This window comes from Pipistrellus hanaki (genome assembly GCF_964339955.1).
Source record: "Pipistrellus hanaki genome assembly, chromosome: 12".
NCBI lineage: Eukaryota > Metazoa > Chordata > Mammalia > Chiroptera > Vespertilionidae > Pipistrellus > Pipistrellus hanaki.
In genome coordinates, this window is record NC_140514.1 from 6,061,832 (window position 1) to 6,081,332 (window position 19,501).

Here is a 19,501-nt window from a genome sequence, read left to right on the forward strand (position 1 = left end):
TCCTTATCGAACTTTCAGGTGAAGAGAAGAACCAGCCAGCATCAATCATTTAAAAGCTCTCTCCCTCCACGAGCCTCTCCCTTGCCAGGAAAGCCAGGCTGATGAGCTTGATATCATCTTGGCCTATTTTGGGAACTGCCAGAAGACTCTAGTGAAAGCCTCAGTGGTGAATGTTAACGTTTCCATCTCTGCCCAAATCGCTCCATCAGGGAAGATGGTTTTCAAAGATGGCGGAACAATTTGTCCCACGCTTCTTTGCGATGTTCCATGACTTTGCTGCTCCTTCTGACAAGAGGGAGTGTCCACTTGTCCTGTCCTTAAACCTGGGTTGGCCTTGTGACCTGCTTTGGCCAATGGAGTTGAGCAGAAAGTGATGCTATGTGAATTCTAGGCCTTACCTGCAAGAGTTAGTGATAGGGCCTTCTCCCTCTCTCGTAGAAAGCGCCCAAAAACCACTTGTGAGGAAGCTGGGTTAGCTTGTTGGAGGGTGCGACCAAATGGTGGGGAGGCAAGGTGACCCAGCAGTCTGCCAGCACCAAGCTTCAGACACATAAGCAGGACCCTTAGGGCCTTTCCCCGCAGCCAGTCCTCCAGCTGAAACCAACCAGGTGAGGAAGCCCAGGAGAGACCACTAAAGGAACCCACAGAATTCGGAGAATAATGAATCTTAGCTGGGTGGTTTGTGGCCCAGGAATAGCTGAGCGGAACATCAATCCTCCTGATTTTCCATAATAATCCCATTTCCCCCTTTTCTGAACAGTCATGCCCTCCCTCCAGACTCTCCTACTGTCAAACTCAGTACGAGTCATCAGGACACTCCGGAATGTCCTTATCTCCAACAGTAAATCCAAAAGAGAGGACAGACAAGAGAAACATTCCAGCTGAGCCTGGATGGAAGGGAGTTGCTTGGAACCACATTCTTGGAAAGGTGGCCACGTTCACTCACCTAGGACAGTGGTGGGCAACCTCATTAGTCAACAGAGCCAAATATCAACAATACAACTATTGACATTTCTTTTGAGAGCCAAAATTTTTTAAAACAAACTATACAGACAGGTACATTGTTATTAACTTAATTAGGGTACTCCTACGCTGGCCTTTGCTAAAAACTCAAGGGGCCAAAGAGCTGCATGTGGCTCGCGAGCCGCAGTTTGCCGACCACTGACCTAGGCTATGGGGCCCTCAAGGTGGAAGATAGAGGCACATCTCAGATGCCCTGGGCTGCAGTTTCTGAACTCAAAATGCAACCCAGGATTTTTGTCATATTCAATGCTCTTTCCCCCACCCCTCCATGACACAGGTGTTTTCCTAGAAGGTCTCCCACATGTGCCCGTTGGCCTAACAATTGCACCATCAATCACGGCAGCATTGTTTATCTGAGAAAAACACGGAACTAATCCCAGTGCCCAACAACAGGAGAACGGACAAATATTTCAAAAATGGAACCTAATACAGGTGAAATGAGTGAACAAGAGCGACGAACATGAACATAGCGAAATCGCAAAAAACGTCATCGAGCAAAAACAGCGGGCTGCAGGGGTTATGTATCGTCTGATAGGATTAGTGTGAAAACCTGAAACATTCAAAACACTCTTTAGGACCCACTCATATACGGTAAATATGTAAATACGTGCACGGGGATGAGAAACAACATTGGAGGGAGGGAGGGTAAGGAGAAGGATTGGGGAGAGGTACACAGGAGTTTCAATCTGTACTGAAATGATTAGAAAGAAATGCGGGAAAGATTGGCAAAGATATTATTCTCTATGTTTTTTTCTTGTGCTTCAATCATTCTGTGATTTAAAAAATCTAAAAGTAGAGATCAACCTATAAGCATATGAGCCTAACCAGTGGTCACAGACAGGGGGGTGGGAACATGCATGGGGAGGGGTTTGGGATGGGAATGGGGGGATGAGGACAAAGATGTGATATCTCAATCAATCAAGAAATAAAAACAAAAACAAAAACACCACACGCTAAAAGTCCTCCTTCCCTCCTCTCACTGGCCAGGCATATCTTTTCCTCAGCCCATTTTTTTTTTTCCTACCTTGTAAAGTCTTACAACATAAAGAGGTCCATGGGATGCTTACTTTTATTTTCTCACACTGGTGCTTTAAGTCAGAGAGTTTTATTTTATTTATAATAAAATAAAATAAAATATATATTTTATTGATTTTTTTACAGAGAGGAAGGGAGAGAGAGATAGTTAGAAACATCGATGAGAGAGTCATCGGTCAGCTGCCTCTTGCACGCCCCCTACTGGGGACGTGCCCGCAACCAAGGTACATGCCCTTGACCGGAATGGAACCCGGGACCCTTCAGTCTGCAGGCCGATGCTCTATCCACTGAGCCAAACCGGTTTCAGCTAAGTCAGAGTTTTAAAGGGAAAGGAAAGTGCCCCCAGGGAGTGCTATTTTTCCCAACGTGGGCTCAAGAAAGGACTACGGAGGGAGCGAATGATTTTGGCAGGACTTCCTGACTCACCGGGGCGTTGCCAGGCCTGCCGGCAGGTCTCAGGGGGAGCCTCACCATCGTCCCGTTCACTTGGCTGACTGGGTTTCCTGAAAGCACGGCAGCCAGGTTCCAGGAAGAAGCCTTCCGGGAGGGCAAGCCCCGTTGTGCAAGCGCTTCTCAAGCTGCAGCTTGCCTTGGTCTGACTGATGTCTCCAGCTGAAGCCAGTCACCTGGCTAAACTCAGACTCATGGTGGGAGGGGACCACACAGGAGATGGGTACATGGAAGGGGGGAGGGGATGCAGTTTGATGAGGGCACCAAAGTTGCAATATCCCACTCAGTTCAAACTTTCTCTGAGCTCCTCAGGCCCCGCCCCTGTGCCTACCACACTGGATGGAAACAGTCATTTTACTGGTTATGACTGTTGTCCTGCATTGCCATTTATATTTATGAACTGGAGCTCCTCTGAAGACAGGAACTCCTTGTAATTTCTCCCTGTAACCCACTGCTGGCACAGAGCTTGTTTGCACAATCTGTGATCGAATGAGAACAGCCGTTGTCATCACCTCCTTCATATTTGCCAAGTTCAAGGCCTGTCCCTACCTCAATTAGATGTAGGCAGGTCAACAGCTGTCTGATGCCAAGTATACTAAGTCCCCGAGTCCCTTAGAGCAGTGGTCGGCAATCTCATTAGTCAACAGAGCCAAATATCAACAGTACAATGATTGAAATTTTTTTTGAGAGCCACATTTTTTAAACTTAAACGATATGGGTAGGTACATTGTTATTGACTTAATTAGGGTACTCCTAAGCTGGCCTTTGCTAAAAACTCAAGGGGCCAAAGAGCCACATGTGGCTCGAGAGCCGAAGTTTGCCGACTACTGCCTTAGAGCATGGCAGCTAGGTCCTCCACTGAGGCCCAGGCATACGGGAGGCACCTCACATGTTAGTGAAATGAATGAATGAATGAATGAGTGAGCAAACTTCCTAGACATGGCAGTGGGATTGCCAAGGTTTTAAAGGGAAACGAACACTTAAAAAAATGAACTCTTATTTCCTGCAGGTAAGGCCCCCTTGATTTGTTAAAAATGGAAGTCATCTAGTTTCCAAGGCATCCACTTCTTAAACATACACTGTGACCGAGCTGAGCGGAAGTCACATGACTCCACACTCCACAGAGGAAGCAGTCCCATCAGAGAGTTGTCCAGAGAGAGTTCCCGTGTTCTCCTTCCTGACTGAGGACCCTGGGGGAGAAGTCACTTTAGCTGAGCCCTATTCCACTGACCTATCTGGCAGCGGAGTCAGAGTCAAAGGCCTGGGCCAGTGGGGTGAAGGGTATTCATCAGAGCAACCCCACAAATGTGTCCTGCTCCCCAGATCCCCTGGTTCTGAGCAGTGGGCCCTTATATAGGCGCCTTCTGTGCTATAAATAGTCAAGACACATCTTCTGTGGCAACACACTGGAGTGTGGAAACCTATTGTGAATGTAACTCCTCCCCTCTTGCAAAATTCTGACCTCACGGAGAACAGAAGTGAATCACCTCCGAATAAATACTCTGATTAGATCACTCGCTTTGCATTCAAGCCTAAAAAGGGGAAGAGGAAAAACCTGGGTGTTATTGCCCTCTGGACTGCCCTCCACCTTGCCGAACGCTAACCCGCGCTCAGCTGTGAGAGTAATGTATTCTTACGTAAGCTCCCATTTCCTTAGGTTCCATCCTTCAGAATATTTCCACTTTGGGCCTCAGAATAAGCAAATCACATACAAGAAGACCTTGAATAATGGAATTAAATACAAAGGATTTTTGCCCTCTTAAAAGTTCTCCCCCACTTTATGAAAAAAGCAACTCCTATTTTCTGCAGGTGGGCACCCCTTGACTTGTTAAAAAATGAAATTCATCTAGTCGGGGGCCTCACCCTGGGTCTGCTGGCCGAGTGGCCCCTGCTCTGCCTGGGCCTTCCTGGACAGTAGTTTGCTTTTAAATTCTGAGGTTCTCTGGTTCCCCGGTTCGACTGCCGCCTAATGTCTTACACTCAGTCACATTACCCGGGGACCCCGCGTCCATTTCCGTTTCCGCCCTCTGCGTGCTCCCCCTCATCTACAAATGGAGACGCTGAGACCTAGGAAGGACCCTTCGCCCACTGCAAAGCCTAACCCGCAGGTCTCCAGCCTCTGGCACCAGGCTCTCTGCCCACAGCTTTCCTGCATCCACACACCCCTTTCCCATGGTTTTGGCTACCCTGACAAACGCATGTGCAATTTCAGCACTTGCCACAGAACCAGCAAGCCTTTTGCTGGGGCCGATTTTGTAACGACGGCGCTTATGTAACGGCAAGTTCTGTGACCTTCCTCTTTCCGCCCTCCCCTTCGCCAGGCCAGACAAGCCTCACCCCGCTGTTGTCACCCGGCGAAGCTCACGGTCTGGGTCTGCTGATGGCTCCTTCTCCTTTCCCTCCACCGGCTCCACGTACAGTCAGCACAGGACACGCTTCAGATGGTGCAAATGGGCAGCTTCTCTGGAGAAATCTCAAGGCCCAGCTCAAGGGTGACCTCCTGTGAGAAGCCAGCTCCATCCTTCATTTATGTATTAGTGATAGCATGGCCCACAGTGGGGTGTGTGTGTGTGTGTGTGTTCCCCCTTACATGTTGGTCCAAAGCCTCACTTATCTTTTTTTTTTTTTTAATTAAAAAGAAAATTAATTACAGTTGAGATTCAATATTATATTAGTTTCAGGTCTGCAGCACAGCGGTTAGACATTTATATAGCTTATGAAATGGCCCCATCATAATAAGCCTGACTTATTTTTTGCGTCTTCACCTCCCCTTCTCCACTCCCTCCCCTAATTAAGGTGACCAGACATCAGGATTTTTAACAATTTGTCCCACGTCCCGTGGCGTTTTTAAAAAGTCCCGATTGGGACGCGGGACAAATTGTTAAAAATCGGGACTGTCCCACCAAAAACGAGACGTCTGGTCACCTTACCTAAATCCACGTTTACTGAACTGAAGTGAGAAGATTGAGGTTGATAGGAAAGTTCCAGAAAACAGCCCACAAGCCCCACTTTTCTATCAAAATTGGACAGGGGTTAGGTTTTGATTCTCTTTTTATGGAAGGGAAAATGAATCACCATGCAACAGGCCCGCTCAGTCTCTCTGATCCAAGAAAGCCTATTTGTGTAGGACATAGTTATCTAACCACTAGGCTGTACACCTGAAAGTGATAAAAGATGATACTGAATGTCAACTGCAATTGAAAAATAAAATTAAAGAAGAAAGCACCGCTGAGCATTGGGATGAGAGGTGGGCAGGCAGGGAGGGGCTGGGGGACAGAGGAAAAGTCCTGGAGGTGCCGGGTGTGGAGAGCAGGGATGGACAGTGGACGAGGAGGCTCCAGATTGTTCTGAACCACAGTGTGCCTCTGAGGGTCTGTGCCCCTCTGAAACCCAGCACTGCGTTTAGGAAAAAGAAGGAAATCATACCCGTAGGAAGATGAGAGGGGGGTCCTATACAGGTGACTGAGGGAGGGAATACTCAGTGAACACCATGAACTTTTAGACATTTTCTTGACCGTCCAATACAAATATAATGTGAACTACACGGATAACTTAAAATGTTCCAGGTGCCACATTAACACATAAAAACACAAAATTACTTTGAATTATATATCCACTCTATTAAGTCTCAGATGTTTAAATGCATGTCTACTAAGCCCAAAATATTATCAGGCCAATATGTAATTAATATGAAAATTATTAATGAACTATTTTACATGTTTTTCCTGTCTTCAGAGTCTAGCATTTGTTTTATAATTATATAGCCCATCTCAATTTGGATGCTAAATTTTCATTAAAAACACCAAGTCTGTATTTAAATTTCATAAATGCTCCAGTAGGAAAAAGCAGGTTCACATACCTAAGTTGTTTTAAACACATATAAAAGTTGCCCAATAATTGAGTCAAGCATTATTTTTATTTTTTATTTTTTGGTGATCCAGTATTCATTTAATTCTCCACCCCCCCCCAGCTGTATTGAGATATAATTGATATGTAATATTCTATAAGTTTATGGTGTACAATGTGTTGATTTGATACATGGAAGCAAATTGTATTTGTGGTTAAAGCTGTTTTACAATTCTGAACATTATAATTAGGGAACAATGAAGTCCATTGTTATCTAAACTATCAAGTTTCCATAACCTTTATCTCTCCTAATCTCTTTTATAAGTTACTCTTTAGGAATTGTTTTTTTTTTTTAAAGTGTATATGAAAAGAGTTATGTGTGTATAAGTATATACGTGAAGAATTTCTAAAGAATTTTGTAAAGCATCCTTTCACAAAAAGATTTGAAGGTAATATTAATAATACAGCTATAAATACATTCCATGAAAGATCGCAAAATAAAAATAGCCATAAAATTCATGCTTTTAGGTTAGATAAGGTTTTCTAGAATCATATATATATGATTGTCACAAGGTGGCGCTAAAATCTAATGAACATTCCAGTCTGGTCTTCTCTGGAAGGAGTTGGGGGTGGTTTTAGGGACCTGTAGGAGACACTGGACAAAATGAAGACCAAATAAATTAAGCTGAAGATTGAAGATAGATGAACATCTTTCCTTTGTCTCAAGGATAATTTCCCTCTCTCACCGGTGTGGGTGTCTGTCATACAGTGAATCTATGCTAATAAAGTTAAATATTAAAATGATTTGTTCTCATAGAGTGTAATAGACAATCAGTTTTATCCTTGCTTTTCAGTGGGATTGGCAAGGGAGGAGATTAGCACCTCGTGAGTTTACCCTGTGACTGGAGCAGTCTTTGAAGTAGCCTGTCTCCACAGAGCTTGCACTGGACAAAAATATTCTGGACCCAAAAAATGAAAACTATGAAAAGAAGTTGCTGCAGAACATGGATTCTTCTATTTGTTGACTTTGGCATATTTACCAACTGAATATTTTTAGTATTATTTTGACATTGGAGGGGCTTAATCACCAGGAACAACAACAGCTTGTAATTATTGGAATCGAAAGTATAGGTCAGTGGTCGGCAAACTCATTAGTCAACAGAGCGGCAAACCAAGGCTCATGAGCCGCAGTTTGCCGACCACTGTACTAGGCCAACTAAAAAAGAAAAGACGGAAAAGAAAATATTTTCTTCATTGGAGCCCTAATGAAACTGAGGGTCTTTATGTTTTGTTTTTTTTTAATTATTATTAAATTTAGCTTTAAATCCTAACTCTAGAAATGATATCTGTTTCTATACTTTTCAGAGACCTAGCCTTGCCCCTGGATCATCAGCAACCCCGAGGCAGGAAAAGACAGTAGCTGGACTTCATGGTCATAGTCGGCTAAAGACAACATCTTGACTTAAGTTATGTCTCAGCTCCAGAGCCCTTAGGTGGAAGGATTCCCTGGCTGCTTTCCCATGAAACCAGACAGAGGGATGCTGAATAGATGATTTATTACTCTTACCTCATCTCTAACCAATCAGCTCCTAGCATGACCTTGAACCCATAACCCACAGGGTCTTACGATTTCGCCGTAGATAATCCGTAACCTACCTGCAGCAGGGATGGGTTCTTATTTTTTCTTTCCTTTCTTTTTTTTTTTTTTTTTTCTGCATTAGCTTCTCATGCTCCTGGGTGGTGCCATTCATAATAAAATAGCCAATATTTCTTCACTGTAATTCTCAGTGCTTGACTCTGCTAACTAACACTGGTAAATGAACGATTTCTGTTCGATGACACTAAACCAATGATCAAAATAACTCACTTTCTCCCACGGGATCCCACTTTGGAAAAATTATTTATTGGTTGAAACTTCAGGCCTTTAGATCTGAAAAACAAAGCAAGAAAGCTGGGCACACCGTGGAGCTAATCCCCTGTGAAGGAAGCACTTGGTCCTCTGAATGAGTTGTTCTCCAGGGTGGGCTCTAGGGTTCAAAGCATGACGTCTTAGTTGACCTGGTTTTCTCTCGGTAGTATCCAGATAGAGACCTCTACCCCAATTTAAGAATCAGAAGTGAAAACAGCAGGGCTCCGCTAGATGATTGGGTTGGGTATTGTTAAAGCAGAGCCTGGAGTTTGAGGTAGGAGACCCCCAGAAAGTTCCAATGGGTTCCTGAACATTTAGGTGAATTCTCCACTCACTTACCGACTTGTGCAGACTGTCAGGCTTTGTGCTAGGTCTTCAAGATGCTGAGAGAGGACAGAATCCTGGCTCTCCCACAGCTGCCAGTCTTAGAGGAAGCAACCATTTGATGTCCTGGGTCCCTCCTGTGCAGAAAAACCAATAGGCATCCCTCTACAACGGATATAGCCCCACCTGCTCCGTGGGTACTCTAGCCGCCCCCCCCCCCCCCCCCCAACCATGGGCCTACCCTGAGCCCCGACTTCCTCCATCAAGTGCAGCCACACCAAGCTAGTCCCAGTCTCTGAAGCTTGTCCTCCGCTTTCACACCTCTCTGCTTTTGTTCCTGCTGTTCCTCCTTCCTGGCCGGCTCCCCCTGCTTCCCCTCCTCCTGCCTACCTCTTCTACCCTTTGAAATCAGCCCTTCCTGCAGTCCTCTCCTGCAGGATTCGTGGGAGGGGTGAATTAAGTCTCAGTGCGACAGGAGACGAGGTACCTAGCACCCCTCCAGACACCAATTTGCTGGGTCCCCATCTTCAAGTTTCTTCCCCCGGCCTCTTTAAATTTCATTGTACTACTTCTGACACCAGAATCCGAATTAATCCTGCAAACCAGGACCCAGGCTGACTTTTTTTTTTTTTTTTTTTTCCCCTCTCTCTCCCTGTTTCGTAACATCCTCCAAGTGGACATGGAGTTCTGCAACCAGCTTCACTCTTCTCTTTTCACTGTTCCCCCTTCCCCTAATTTTCATCCAGAGAACCAGGCTGGGGGCCGGGAAGGGGGCAGGTGGCAGGACTTGGAGGAGCCACGGGGCTTCCTGGTTCACACAGCTCACAGTAGTGTCTGGAATCACTGGGCCCAAACCTAGGGCTGCCCCGGGGGAGGAACTGGGGAAAGGGCGATGGGGTGGCCGACTAGACCACAGAGGGGCCGCTTTTAAAACAAAACAAAACAAAACAAACAAACAAAAACCCACCTTGCTTGGAAACGTGTGTGTGTGTGTGTGTGTGTGTGTGTGTGTGTGTGTGTTTACATAAAAACAAGCCCTCGTTAAATGTGCCGCCCTCTTCCCCCACCCCAGGTCCGACCACCCGCTGGGAGTTTGCAAAGCAGGGGGGCCTGTTGAGTGGGATGGAGCCGCCAACGCCCCGCAAAATGCCGCCTCCCGGAGCACCGCTCGCCCAGGCCCCACGGATCCAGGCAGCCGGCTCCCGGGCCGGGCCGGGCCGCGCCGGTACCAGCTGCGGCGCAGGAGGGAACCCCGGGGTCCCCAGCGCCCCGCAGCGCCGGCGGCCGGGGGCGTACACTCCCCGGTCCCTGCCTCTCCCAGCCCGGCGGCCCGGGCCGTCCATCACGTCCGCCCGGCCCCGCCCCGCGGCCAATCAGAGCCGAGCTCCGCAGCGATGAGCTCAGCCGGCTCGCTCCCCATTGGGCGGCTATATTAAGAAAGTGGCCGAACTCTTTAAATAGCGGACGCTAGGGCCGCAGCCAGCGTCTGCCGCCGCCGCCGCAGTCTGGCCGGAGCCGAGTCCTCTCTCCTCCCGAGCTGTAGGCGCCCGCGGATCTAGGCCGGGGCCGCTGCCTTATCTGCGATCCGCGCACAAAGGCGCCGACTCCGGGTCCGGGTCCGAGTCCGGGTCCGGGTCCGGGTCCGGGGCGAGAAGAGCGGCCACTGCCCGGGAGCAGCGCGGAGACGCCCGGCGCGCCCTATGCCCCCGCGCCCCCGCCGCGGCCGCCGGAGCGCACCGGGAGGACGCGCCATCGCGGGGCCCGGGCGCAGCTAGCGGCCCGTTGCGCCCCCTTTCCCTCCTCCCCGAGCCCGAGGTGAGCAGTGAGCGGCGAGCGGGACGGCAGCGAGGCGCCCGCGGGCCCCCTCCCGCTGCCCGGCCCCGGCCCCGGCCCCGGCGCGCTCATGGCGGCCATCCGCAAGAAGCTGGTGGTGGTGGGCGACGGCGCGTGCGGCAAGACGTGCCTGCTGATCGTGTTCAGTAAGGACGAGTTCCCCGAGGTGTACGTGCCCACCGTGTTCGAGAACTACGTGGCCGACATCGAGGTGGACGGCAAGCAGGTGGAGCTGGCGCTGTGGGACACGGCGGGCCAGGAGGACTACGACCGCCTGCGGCCGCTCTCCTACCCGGACACCGACGTGATCCTCATGTGCTTCTCGGTGGACAGCCCCGACTCGCTGGAGAACATCCCGGAGAAGTGGGTGCCCGAGGTGAAGCACTTCTGCCCCAACGTGCCCATCATCCTGGTGGCCAACAAGAAGGACCTGCGCGGCGACGAGCACGTCCGCACCGAGCTGGCCCGCATGAAGCAGGAGCCCGTGCGCACGGAGGACGGCCGCGCCATGGCCGTGCGCATCCAGGCCTACGACTACCTCGAGTGCTCGGCCAAGACCAAGGAGGGCGTGCGCGAGGTCTTCGAGACGGCCACGCGCGCCGCGCTGCAGAAGCGCTACGGCTCGCAGGGCGGCTGCATCAACTGCTGCAAGGTGCTCTGAGGGCCTCCCGGGCCGTCCCTCCCCCCCGCCGGGGACCCCACACCGGACCGACTGCCCATCCGGCGTCTGCCTTCCCGCCCGGCACCCCCGAAGTCCAGCGGCGGTGACCCTGGAGCCCGGAACCGGCGTGGGAAGGCCCCGCGCGCCCCCTTTCCAGTGTCTGTGCGCCCGGTCCGGCTGCTGCGTTGCACAGGCCCAGGCGCGCCCCTACAACCGAGTGCCAAGGGGGGACCCCCCTGAGCACCCTTTTGGGAAGAGCCAAGCCTCTTCAGAGTGTGTGGCTGTGTGTGTTGGACTCCCCGCACCCCGCCTCCCGCAGTCCTGTGCTACCCCCCCTCCATCCCCTCCTCCGGTCCCGGGAGAGGAGCTTGGTGCCCCGGGTGCTGCCTGCCGCGCCCCATCAGCCCCATCCGATGTTCGAGCGCCTGCCGTCTTCTGTCTGTAACATAGACCACGGGAACTGCGTGCTGCGGGAGGGGAGGGCGGGGTGTTATATAAATATATAGATATAATTTTATTTTCGGAGGCAGGATGCTGTTATTTAATGGTGGTGGTGGGTGGAGTGACAGCTCTGGGGCAGGCGCCCGCCCATCCAAGCAGGAACAGGACTTGGTCATCCTTCCAGCCCCTGGGGGAAGACGGTTGCAACTGACGTGGGGCTGCGAGGACACAGCTTCCAGACTGACACAGTCGCCTGCACGCCAGCCTCCAGCGAAACCCCTGGCCCGCCCGGGGAGGGGAGCTCGCGCTGCTGCGGGCTGTTTTTGCCATAAGCGAACTCTGTGCCTGTCCTACAAGTGAAATATTGTTCAGTTCAAGAACCCGAGGTGTTCGATTTATTTAAAGGCTTTCAAACCTGTTGTTTTTTTTCCTTTGGAAAGAGTTCTTTGCACAATTGTTTCGTGGACACTCCATGCACTTGTCATTTGTGTAAGACAGTAGCATTCTGACCACACGTGTACGCTGTAACCTCATCGGCTTCTGATGTTTTAAAGGAAAAGTGATGCTGACTTCTAAAATGAGAGGAAAAACAAACCACTAACTTTTATTTTGTTTTCTTGAAGAAAAAAAAAAAGTGGCAATGCCGTCTTGCGATTTGGTTGGTGCAGGTGCGCCCTGTTGTGAGAAAGGGCAGTAACAAGCCTTGGGGCCCATTGAACCCCCTCTTTCCTTCACCAGGCGGTGTCTAAAGCGATGTGAACAACCTGCCCCCAGCCTTCTTCCTCCCCCCCCCCCCCCAGTGGTACTTCTACTAGATTGTTGTCTTGTTTTTTATTTTTAAAATAAACTGACAAATGACAAAGTGGTGAGCTTATGATGTTTACATGAAAGTTCTATAAGCTGTGTATACAGTTTTTTATGTAAAATATTAAAAGATTATGATGACGACATTTATAAAATGGCTCCTGTGGTTCCATTTCTTTCCCTGTCTTATTGAATTTCTTGGGTAACACTGGCGAACAGAAGTACACAGGTTTCAGATGCACAGTTCTACAACACATGCTCAGCACACTGTGTTGTTTTTACCACCCAAGCCCAGTCTTTTCCATCGCCATTTATTCCCACCTCTAACCCCTCCCCAATCACCATCCTGTTGTCTGTGGGTTTTTTCTTTTTTGCTCAACCCCTCTACCCACCCCCCAAACACCCCCTTCTGTGGTTTAATCGTGTGTACAAATAGCCTAGTGGTTTGGGGGCAAGGGAAGAATTCCGCCAGCAAGGTCTTGTTTTCCCACCTATTCCTCTCCCCTGGTGGTATTTGTAAGTGCGGATGGAACTCCTTTGGGCTGGGTGGGGGTTGGGTGGCCCTGGGAGACCAGGGTGCTCTGGTCCCAGTTCCACAGGAAGATAGAGCTACCCAGGCACCTAGTGTCAACACTTTCATTTTTGTACTGTACATTTCCCTTTCCGTTAAATTTTCATGTCATTTTTGTTTTTAAATATATATATATATATATATATATATATATATATATATATATATTTTATTGATTTTTTACAGATAGGGAGAGGGATAGAGAGTTGGAAACATCAATGAGAGAGAAACATCCATCAGCTGCCTCCTGCACACCTCCTACAGGGGATGTGCCCACAACCAAGGTACATGCCCTTGACCAGAATCGAACCTGGGACCTTTCAGTCCGCAGGCCAACCCTCTATCCACTGAGCCAGACCGGTTAGGGCTCATTTTTGTTTTCAAAGTATGTATAGATTAACCAGTACAGTGGGCATGTACTGTGTATAAGAAAGGTTAAAACAGGGAATCATTTGGGGGTCTGGGTCGGATTAATTAAATGTACATGATTTCTAATGGGGGAAAAATGATTTGGTTTTTGAACGGCCTTCCAGGACGAATTATGTTCCAGAAACGAGGTTCCACTGTGCACTGCACCCCGTGAAACCGCAGGCTGTTACTTTGGGGCTGGAGCTCCTGGAAATCAGGAGCTGGCTTCTGTCCTTGATCTTGCATCTGCATGTGTGTCCATACGGGGCCTAGAATGCTTTATTCTCAGTGCTGAGATGGCCACTGTATGCGCAGAGCACTGGAGTTTGCAGGGGGAGGGAGGGAGGAGCAGGCAGTCCCTCAAAGTTGGAGCAGCCAGTTTAAGCTTTAATCCCCATGAGCTCTAATTTCAGACACTTAAGGGCTCTGAGAACCAGACAAGCAGACATACTGGGAGACCACACGAGGATCCTGTGCAGGCATGCTGGCTCAGACCTCAGCAGCTTCTGGGGGATGTCCTCTGACAGTGCCCTAAGAAGTGTGGTTTTCACTTTAGGGATCAGCACTTTCTGGGATCCTAGCACTTAGTGGCTCCCCCTCCTGCTCCCCACCCCCCACCCCGCCCCCACACACACACCCTGGGCAGAGCCCCACGAGATCCATTTGGAAGTTTGCTTTAAAGCTCCAGGCTCCTGTTTCCCTCTTTCCCCAGTCACCCAGAGCTTTCGTTTTTCGTTGAGTGAGGCAAACCTGGTTGCTGGTGACCTTTCACCCACTTCAACACCCAGTGCAGCCAGACCGGACCCACTGGCCCACAGAGGGGAATTGTCTGGGCCTCCGCAGGCTCGGAGCGAGCGGGGAGAGAGCCCCCCTCACCTTCCACCTCCCGGCTCCCGTTTTCTTCTCTTCATTTCAGAGACAAAACTTCCCGTTGAAAACAAAACGTCGGCTTGCAGATTTTACAGCAGCAGACGCTTTGGTACCAGGCCGTGCAGGACTCCGGGAAGAGCTCAGGCTTGGGCTCGCTGCCCAGGACTCAGCTTTGCAACCAGCCAAGAGCCTGGACACCCAGCCTCCCGCCGAGAGGGCCTTTTCTGGGGTTCCTGCCCGCTCCGAGGTGCCCGGGACCTATGGATGCCCGGCTTTCTGAAAGAGATCGGGAAGACAGCCGCTCGGATGACGCAGGGCGGCCGGGTGTGCTTGCTTTATAAATGCACGGCATTTAGCAATCCTGCCGGAACACACTCTCCCTGCCGCGTTAGGATCCAACTGGAAAACACAGAGACGAATCGCTGTAGGCTGGAAAATCAATTAGGGAAAAAGAGCTAAAACATCTGGTGCTACTCTTAGGATATGAAAAACCGTTTTTGCACATTTCAAATAAATGTGCTGATTTCATTAAATTGCCTGTTGGGCTGCTTGGTGGGGAAGAGTGGGGAGTGTTAGGGATCCTGGGCATTTTATAGCAAGGGGCATGGGATGGGGTTCTCGTTTATTCTTAACCTTAAACCACTCTGGATTATATCTCTAAGGCCCCCCCCCCTTTTTTTTTTTTTTTTTACATGCGGCGCAGTGTCCTTCCAATGGTGGTTTTCATGCCTAACCATGCATCCGGGTTACGAGGAGGGCTCACAGTCACCAACAGCTGTTTCTGACGGCTGTTTCTGTTTCTGACACAGGGGGTCTGGGAGGGGGCCCGAAGGCTGGAATTTCTGACACGGCCCTACGTGCTGCTGCTGCTGCTGGTCTGGGGACCGACCACACTTTGAGAAACCCTGGCTTAGCCTGCGGTAGAGAGAGGCCCTGTCAGTGCTCAGAGCGGGGAGGTCGTTCAGGTGATAGATAGTAGCTCAGATTTCGGGGGATGCGCCCTGCAGTCCTGACGTCCTTACACAGAGCTTCCCTGTGAGGGAGCACAGAGCTTTTGCAGGGAGCACAGTGCTTTCGTAGAGCTTCCCTGCGAGGACCAGCCTCGCAGAAGCCCCATCTTCTCTCACATTGTGCAAAGGGTGGGTCTCATGCCTTCTAGAGGGTTGTTCCTGTCACTCCCGAATGTAGACTGCAACAGCTCTGTCCTCAGTCCGCCCTGCCATCTGCTTCCTCAGCTCTGCAAACAGAAGCAAACAGCAGGGACAGGGCCCCACTCACCTTCCACCTCCCAGCTCACATTTTTTTCCCCTTTCATTTTTATTTTTTATTTAAGATATGTTATTGATTTTTAGAGAGGAAGGGAGAGGGAGAGATAGAAACATCAATGATGAGAATCATTGATCAGCTGCCTCCTGCACGCCCCCTCCTGGGGATCGAGCTCAAAATCCAGGCGTATGCCCCTGTCCGGAATCGAACCCGGGACCTTTCAGTCCGCCAGTTGACGCTCTATCCATTGAGCCAAACCAGCCAGGGCACCCCTTTCATTTTAAAGACAAAACTTCCCATTGAAAAACACAGTTTTTGCCCTGGTGGGCCGGGCTTTCTGGAAGTACGTTCACTTAAGACCTGGTGCACAGCTCGCTCAAATGAAGGCATCATGCCCAGGGCACACCAGGAGCCAGGGAAGTTAGTTGGGGAAGGCATTATGGAGGAGGAGACACTTGAACTGAGTCTTAAAGCGCCTAGCAGTGGGTGATGTGTAGATGTACAGCTTCTTTGTGTATCATTAGGGGTGGGGAGTAGCGGGTGTGTGCTGGCCTCTGAGGATTAGAACTCACATGGGTGAGAACTTCGTTCTTCTTTTAACCCTCAGCATCCATTTCTCCAGTCAAGAAAAACTGTGTTTCCCAGTCGAGTCAAACACAGCCTCTCCCCTGGCCTCCCTGGCCACACGCTGGCCAGGAGAGAAGGTGGTGATGGTGGTTTCATTGTTTTCTCCTTGTCTTCCAGGTGGACACAAGGCCTAGCTCTGCGATAACTGTGTTCCTGGGAAATAGGCAGTTCAGGCTCAAGAAGGCTGCGCCACTACCAAGGGGCCTTGGCCCATCTTCTGGCTGGAGGAGGAACCTGGGCACTCAGAATATCCCCTCAACTCCCAGAGGCCTCCTTTCTAGCCTGAGAGGTAAGACTCTGGAGGACCCCAGTTCATTCCTTCCTGGTCATCCTCTTAGTCCACAAATATTTACTGTTGTGTAATAAAGGACTCTAATAGAGGACTCTGTGCCTGCCATTATGCCAGGACTTGGGAACCAGTGGACAAATAGGGAGGCATGGTCCCTCCCCTCACGGACAGAGCTTCAGCCTCGTGGTGGGTCTCAACAAGTAATAAAAGTGGCGGTGATAATAGCTAATCAGGCCCTAGTCTAAGTTCTTGATCATTTTTATTTAATCTCTGTTAATTATCTATTATTGCATAACAAATTATCCCCAAAATGAATGGATTGGATAGCAACATCTATTACCTCACGGTTTCGGCATGCCGGAAATCCAGGCGCAGCTTCACTGGGTCTTCTGGCTCAGGGTCTCTTTGAAAACGGGAACCAACGTGCTGGCTGGGGCTGGATTTACCTCCAGGCTTTGACCTCAATCAGTAGCAGTGGAATGAGTTACGTAACTAAAGAAAAGGCAAGACATTGAGAGAGCTCCAGCTTCTGAAAAAAAAACCTATGGAAGTGACCACGGTTGGGCATAGCTTCTGTGGGGAATGAGAAGAAGGTGTGTTAAGATTGGGGCCCACAAAGACAGTCCAACCATCTGGGGTCCTGGGAACGAATCAAGCAGGGAAATCACCCCGTTAGGACACGATGTCTGTGGAATGAGCAATGACAAGTAACCAACTGTTTTCTTGGCAGAAGCTGAGGCCAGGGAAGTTGGGAAAGTGCTCGCTGATAACACCAACTGGGAGAAGGCCCTCTCTGACCCCACCCCTGGCGGAGATCACTACGTGATTGGCCCAAGGCACTCCCTTCAGAAACCCTGTTGGTGAGCCTGGGACGAGCAGGCAGCAGGCAGGCAGAGAGGGGGCACATTCCCAGGGCAGCAGGCCACCTTCGGATGGGATGGGCCTTGTGGGTGGTAGGTGGCTGGATGTACTGAGCTGCTGTTACTGGATGCCGAGCTGGGGTTTTGGAGGAAGCTGGGCAGCTTTGGATTCTGGGTTGGGAGCTTGGCACCAATGACCCATGTTTCTCAATCTAGAAATGATGACCTGGAAGTGCAATTCTAAGGGCTGTGGCAGCCGGCCTCGGGCTTTGATGACTCCCGGTGACCTCTGTCCTCGGGCTGTCATGGGAGCCATTTTTCTTCTCCCTTCAACCCTGAAAAGGGAAGAAATCGATGTTACCAGAAGCACATGTCTCATCGCTTTGTTAATGATTGATTTCGTACGATCCCAGCACTTGTTTGGCCTCCGGGTAAACAGTCGAAACCTTCTGGAGGCACCTACCAGGAATGCAGGAATGCATTTGCTATTAAATGGCAGAAAGGTTATAAATGGGACTCTGACAGAATAAAATATATTATTTATATGGGTGCTTAAAAATAAGTCGCTTGTAAAGTATACACTCTTCAGTGATGGCCTAATATGGGAAAGTGTGCTATCTGGTCACAAAAGCAGGCTGACTCTGTACACGGGAAGATCCATCCATCCATCCGCCTTTCTCTAGGTTGAGTAATCCTGTGGCTAAAATATTTTTCTAAGGAAGTCTAGAGTTATAGGCCGAATGGAGACTTAGACTTTATGCACAAGATAATAGCAAAGCAAATTAGCCAGCCTGGGCTCTCTGAAGGTGTGGGTAGCTGTGCCAGGGGAGAATTACACACTGTAGAGTTGGCCACCTGCCAAATCCGGGAGAACAAATAGAGATGAAATGCTGTGAAGGCATAAACAACTCAGAGGGAACAAGAGTGGTAACTGTGCTGAGAAAGCCATGCTTTTTCCCACAGGCTGATGGGATCTGACTTCCTATGTTATAGTGGCCAATGGGTGAGCCATCTTGCCCGTTAACCAAGGGAATTCAGAAGTCCCAGCACCAGAGGAGGCCCCGGGACCAGCATCCGCTTGGACCGTGGGCCTACCCGGGGTGGGCATAACCCTCTCATCCTCAGTTGGGTGATAGAAGAGATTTTAGCTCATAGATTTTACTGGGGACCTCCAAGAAACAGGGGTAGGAAGGTAGCATCGAGGTTGTGCCCCTCCCCCCACCTCCCTTATAGCACTTTCCCCACTCTATTGCTCATCTCCTTCAACAGCAGGCCGAGGAGTGTCTTTGGTGGGGAAATCAAGGATTACAAGCAGGAGCCCCAGCTCTGTCTACAACTATCTGTGCATTCTTGTGCCCAGTGATTCTTCCCTTTTCTTTTCCTGGTCTTAGGTTCTATATGTGTAGAATGGAACTAGTTTTAAAGATTCAATAGGGCCAAACCAAGTACTTGGCACAAAATCCAGCTCAAAGTCCTCGATACGTTGTGATTACCTTCCCTCGAGTGGATTCATCTCAGTACCTTCAGCACAAAGTACAAGTGGAATAAATTTTGTTGAGTGAGTGTATAATAATAGCAACTCTGTTGTTTATCAAAGACCTTTTCAACCGTAAGCTCCTCAGGGTATCACATCATGCTCCTTTCTGAAACCCCGGCATCTAATGCAGGGTTTGGCACATGTAGGGGCTTGGTGACTCATAAGCTACTGGTAATAGTTCATGTTCAGGGGTTCTTTGATAAACTGAAGAGTCACAGGAGAGCATGGGCTGACTTGGCAGTCAGGGAAGAAGTGCACACCACTTGAATCCCAGATGTGGTGACAGCAATCAAGCCCCCTGAGTACAAGGGGGAGGCTGCAGGGGTCTGGGGACCAGCAGGATGTCTTCCTAGGAGCATGGTGCTCCTGAGTCCTCAGCAGGGGCTGGCTGGGCTCTATGCTAGTCTGCTGACCCAAGGACACATAATGGGGAGCAAGGTGGCCTCACCGACATGGCTACAGGTGGAAGCAGAGGCCATTGCTCTTCCAGATGAAGTGAATGCCAGGGAAAAAAAAATGCTGCCCACTCCTAAGTGATCAAGAAACATGTACCAGAAAGATCCATCCTATAGTCCTGTGTGTGCAAGACCCGGGACTCGGGCTGCATTTGTAACCCGAGAAAGCAAGTCCCGCCTATTGTGCAGCTCAGCAAAACAAAGGGAAAGCAAAGCAGGGAGACTTGATCACCTGACACAGCGCCTCTGAGGGCAAGAGCCCAGCGCGCAATTTCTGCAGGAGTTTACCAAA

The 19,501-nt window shown here is 49.9% G+C and overlaps 1 protein-coding gene across 1 annotated transcript; it reads left to right on the forward strand.

Moving 5' to 3' along the window:
- The first annotated feature begins 10,063 nt into the window (after positions 1 to 10,063).
- Positions 10,064 to 12,481, forward strand: RHOB (ras homolog family member B). The gene has a single exon (XM_084900779.1). It carries the CDS (start codon positions 10,491 to 10,493, stop codon positions 11,079 to 11,081), a length of 591 nt encoding a protein of 196 aa, XP_084756905.1. The 5' UTR covers positions 10,064 to 10,490; the 3' UTR covers positions 11,082 to 12,481.
- Positions 12,482 to 19,501: the final 7,020 nt, after the last annotated feature.

What these genes read in the sequence shown, in the direction of transcription:
- RHOB (XM_084900779.1), top strand. Translation starts at nt 10,491, where the DNA reads ATGGCGGCCATCCGCAAGAAGCTGGTGGTGGTGGGCGACGGCGCGTGC.